The 4,748-nt window shown below is 40.1% G+C and overlaps 1 protein-coding gene across 1 annotated transcript; it reads left to right on the top strand.

Moving 5' to 3' along the window:
- Positions 1 to 1,797: 1,797 nt before the first annotated feature.
- LOC101296984 (putative endo-1,3(4)-beta-glucanase 2-like) lies at positions 1,798 to 4,120 on the top strand. The gene is made up of 2 exons (XM_004304106.1): positions 1,798 to 3,663; positions 3,706 to 4,120. Exons 1-2 carry the CDS (start codon positions 1,888 to 1,890, stop codon positions 3,937 to 3,939), a joined length of 2,010 nt encoding a protein of 669 aa, XP_004304154.1. The 5' UTR covers positions 1,798 to 1,887; the 3' UTR covers positions 3,940 to 4,120.
- Positions 4,121 to 4,748: the final 628 nt, after the last annotated feature.

The raw sequence follows: 4,748 nt of genomic DNA, 5'->3' as shown, positions 1-4,748 counted from the left end.
AAACATTCGGACCGGCCCTGTTTTCTTCTTAGGTTAATAGAATTCACTCTTTGTATCAATAACCAGAAAATATCAAGTACTGCTTTCTCTTTCTTTTCTTTGTTTCAGAGAATAGATTAGCTTTCGTGTTCTTTTATCAAATCATGACCATGGTAGATTTTCAGCAGCTTCCAAGTCGATCCTTGTTTTCAGGTTGGATTCTGAAGTTTTCATCCTTGCGTTCTATTGTTAGCTAGCTATCGAAATTCTTCATTGTATTTGGTTGTTAGTTACAAGATGATTACCTACCCAGTTCTAGTGACCAGACATTACAGGTCGAGCTTGTTGCAATAGATCACTTAGGAGTATGTAATGTTTCGATAATCAACAAGGTACAGTAATGCTGATTTACAAAGTACGAGTAAATTTAATCATAGGCAGAACGGGTAATTTTTGTTTTGTTTATAAGTTTCTATTTTTGGGCCTTTATGCAGATCGCATTTTTGGAATGAAAATCATTGGGTTTTGTCACTTTCGTACGTAGGGGTTGATTCATAGATGTTTCAGCAGGTCTAAACGACTGATTTCCAAGCGACCCATATTAGGCTCATCAGTCATGAGCAATTTGAAATTGTTGTAGCTTAACGAAAAATTGCTGTGATTTTTATAAGAAACACTCAGACCCACCAAACCAGCCCATCTTATTATGTGGATCATGTCTTGCTTGAGGGTTCCAAACCCCGCCCTTCTCTAATAGGGGAAAGTACAGACCGGATATACGAACCCACCAAGCCCGCTGAACCAACCTAGACCCATTCCTCATAATTGATAAGGTGAATTTTCTTATACACACCAAGGTGTAAGTAAACTAAACACCTAATTCGCAATCTCTACCTTTTATTTGATCTAGTTATCCACATGACCCTATCATGTATGTATACAGACGCCAGTAACAAAATTGAAACCTAAAAAACTAGTCTAAGTGTTTCAAACACATAAAGTGAGAAATCAAGGCTAAAGAAGTTATGAGCGCTTAATCAGATAAAAAGACCAGATAAAGAAATTAAGGGTTTCTAATCTTTATTCTATCCTCACATCTCCAATCGAATCGAATGACTTACATATTGGTGATACAATTGTACCTTAATGAGTGGAACCTGCTCACTTAACAAGGTGATGCAAATTTACATATATGAATAGTTTCTGTCTGACTCTTGTCCAACTCTTTTGCTCAACAAGTCATCTCTAATCCAAACTCCACCCTACTCCAATGATATTCTTGACCATCTCTTTTCCTTTTTGGGACATCACACTTGAAAGTTTCCAAGTAATGACTATATTAACTCCTAAGTCATCAAATGGAGGTGTGCCTATTTTAAGCATAACGTATTAAACTCCTGCCTTATTGCTACTAAGAATAAGAAACACACAATCTCAAACACCATTTTGTCATGGGAAGCAACCCTGCAAGTCTTTCAAACTTGCTTACCTTCCAAGCATGCTTCATACCCACATGGTTTATACCTTCCTTAACCCATTGAACATTCTCTTGGGATGCACTGCAACCTTCGGTTACCTTCAAATTGGGCATGGTGGGCATTGTGAGGATTGGAAGGCATGTTATAGGTCTTGTTTCCCACCATTTCTAACTGACACAACTAAACCTCCCTCCATTTCCTCCTACTCTCCCTCTCCCAATTCCACCAACTCCTCTGCCCTTCTGTCTCCTCCCCCATCAATATTGACTCGGTTTCACACCAATATATAATGCTCAAAAAGATCAGGAGAAGAGTCAAAACCTTAATCACCAAGAGTTTCAAGAAACCTAAATCGAAACCCTATATACCTCCTCCTCCTCCAAACCCATCACCACCACCTGAACCAGAAATTGAAGTAATACCCACAACCATGTCACCACATCACTCCCACAAGCAAACCCCTTTCCTCTTTCCTCAATCCCAATCCACAGTCCTCCCTGACCCTTCTCCTTTCTTCTCCCAAAACCTCCTCAAAACCCCACTCCCCACAAACTCCTTCTTCCAAAACTTGACCCTCAAAAACGGAGACCAACCCGAATACTTCCACCCTTACCTCATCAAATCCGCCTCCTCTGCTCTCTCCATCTCTTACCCATCTCGATTCTCCAACTCTGCTTTCTTGTACCAAGTCTTCAACGCTGACCTCACCATCTCCAACACCCAAAACCCACAAGAAAGACACGTCATTTCTTCCTTCAATGATCTCAGCATCACTCTGGAGTTTCCCTCATCCAATCTCAGATTCTTTCTTGTCCGGGGAAGCCCATTTCTCACTTGCTCTGTTTCGAACAGAACTTCCATTTCAATCTCAACCATCCACGCTGTTCTGTCTTTCTCTTCTAACGAGTCTCGTACCAAGTACACTATCAAACTCAACAACAATCAGACATGGCTTGTATACACTTCCTCTTCCATTGATCTCACCAATCCCAGTGTTTCTTTGATCACCTCAACTGGGTTTTCCGGCATTGTGAGGATTGCAGTACTTCCAGAATCAAACCCGCAATTCGAGTCGGTTCTTGATCGGTTCAGCTCCTGCTACCCTGTTTCCGGTGAAGCTCTGTTTACGAAGCCGTTTGCGTTGGAGTATAAATGGGAGAAGAAAGGATGGGGAGACTTGCTTATGTTAGCTCACCCTCTGCATTTGGAGCTTATTGATGGTGAAGATTGTGATGTCACTGTTTTGGAGGATTTCAAGTTCAAAAGCATTGATGGTGATCTTGTTGGTGTTGTGGGGCATTCATGGGTGTTGAAGCCTGAACCTGTTTCGATTACTTGGCATTCGAGTAAAGGTATCAAACAAGACTCTTGTTCTGAGATTATATCTGCACTTACTAAAGATGTTGAGGCTTTAAATTCTGCACCAATTGCGACTACTTCTTCGTATTTTTATGGGAAGTTGATTGCTAGAGCTGCTAGGTTGGCTTTGATTGCTGAGGAGGTGGGTTATCTTGATGTGATTTCAGCAGTTAAGAAGTATTTGAGTGATACAATTGAGCCTTGGCTGGATGGGACTTTTGGTGGGAATGGTTTCTTGTATGATAGTAAATGGGGTGGCATTGTGACTAAACAAGGATCAGTGGATTCGGGAGCAGATTTCGGGTTTGGGATTTACAATGATCATCATTATCATTTAGGGTACTTTATATATGCTATTGCAGTGCTTGCTAAGATTGATCCAGCATGGGGGAGGAAGTATAGGGCTCAGGCTTATTCAATTGCTGCGGATTTTATGAACTTAGGCAGGAGGGGAAACTCGAATTATCCACGTTTGAGATGCTTTGATTTGTTTAAGTTGCATTCGTGGGCAGGAGGGTTGACTGAATTTGGAGATGGTAGGAATCAAGAGAGCACAAGTGAGGCTGTGAATGCTTACTACTCAGCTGCATTGTTGGGGTTAGCCTATGGAGACACCCATCTTGTCGCCACTGGTTCGATGCTTGCAGCATTGGAAATAAAGGCAGCTCAAATGTGGTGGCAAGTGAAAGAGGGAGATACCATTTATGAGCAAGATTTCACTAGGGAAAATAGGGTAGTGGGAGTGCTATGGGCTAATAAGAGGGACAGTGGACTATGGTTTGCTCCTCCAGAGTGGAAAGAGTGCCGGCTTGGAATCCAACTGCTACCCATTTTACCAATCTCTGAGGTATTGTTCTCTGATGTTTCCTTTGTTAGGCAACTTGTGGAGTGGACAGAACCAGCTCTGAGTAGAGAGGGTGTTGGAGAAGGATGGAAAGGGTTTGTCTATACTTTGCAAGGGATGTATGACAAAGAAGGAGCTTTGGCGAAGATTAGGAACTTGACTGGTTATGATGATGGGAACTCGCTCACTAATCTGTTATGGTGGATCCATAGCAGAGGTGACGAAGGAGATGGTTATGGAACTGGAGAGAACGTATGTTGGTTTAAGCACTATCACTGAGTTTGGTAACTGGTTGCGTTATGATTTGGGTGGAGTTGAATAAGAAATGATATGAGTGTAGTATGTGATTGTGAGTTCTTCTTTGTTAATACGTTAGTATGTTGTTATTTTCTGATACAAGAATCATCTTGTGATTTGCTGGGTTGCTGCAATATATATATTGATCACTTTCATACTTTTGAAATGTCCACTTTCATACTTTGTTCCAAATTAATTTTGAGCTCTTTGTCATTTCATCAATGAACTGTGTTTCTAGTCATTCATGAATCTGGTCAGTTTAGATGTACGAAAGCTTTACAAATACCATCCTCACCTGTTCTTTCCTTCTTACATTAGCAGTTTAACCACAGAAGTAGTTTACAGACATGCTTACAAGAAATATTGTCATTTTAAAACGATGATGAATTGGTTTCATTTTGTAAAATTACTCTCATTTCATTCATTTTCTTATCACATTGAGGTTCAGAACATAAGTCGATGCTATCTTCAGCACTGTCTCATGAATTTAAATCTCCAGTAAGTCATCTTCTCAAACTTGGAATTAACACATTTTGAGTTCCTGCATCATATATACAGTATATTGTCTGGTCATCTCACTCATTCTATAACTGTATGCGTACCTGACATTCTTGAATTCATTACCGTTCTTATTGATAATTTCCTAATTTATTTCAAGCATAAATAATATAATACGGAATTTAAAACAGAGAACTTATAACATGAGATGAAGCAAATATAGTTCCCAACTTTGCAACACATGACATTGATCTATTAGTGAAATACAATTGCTAGTTTCTTGAAAACTCAGC

Source organism: Fragaria vesca, linkage group LG6 (assembly GCF_000184155.1).
Source record: "Fragaria vesca subsp. vesca linkage group LG6, FraVesHawaii_1.0, whole genome shotgun sequence".
In the NCBI taxonomy this organism is placed as follows: domain Eukaryota; kingdom Viridiplantae; phylum Streptophyta; class Magnoliopsida; order Rosales; family Rosaceae; genus Fragaria; species Fragaria vesca.
Note: the sequence above shows the minus strand (reverse complement) of the source record. Positions and strands in the feature narration are given on the sequence as shown.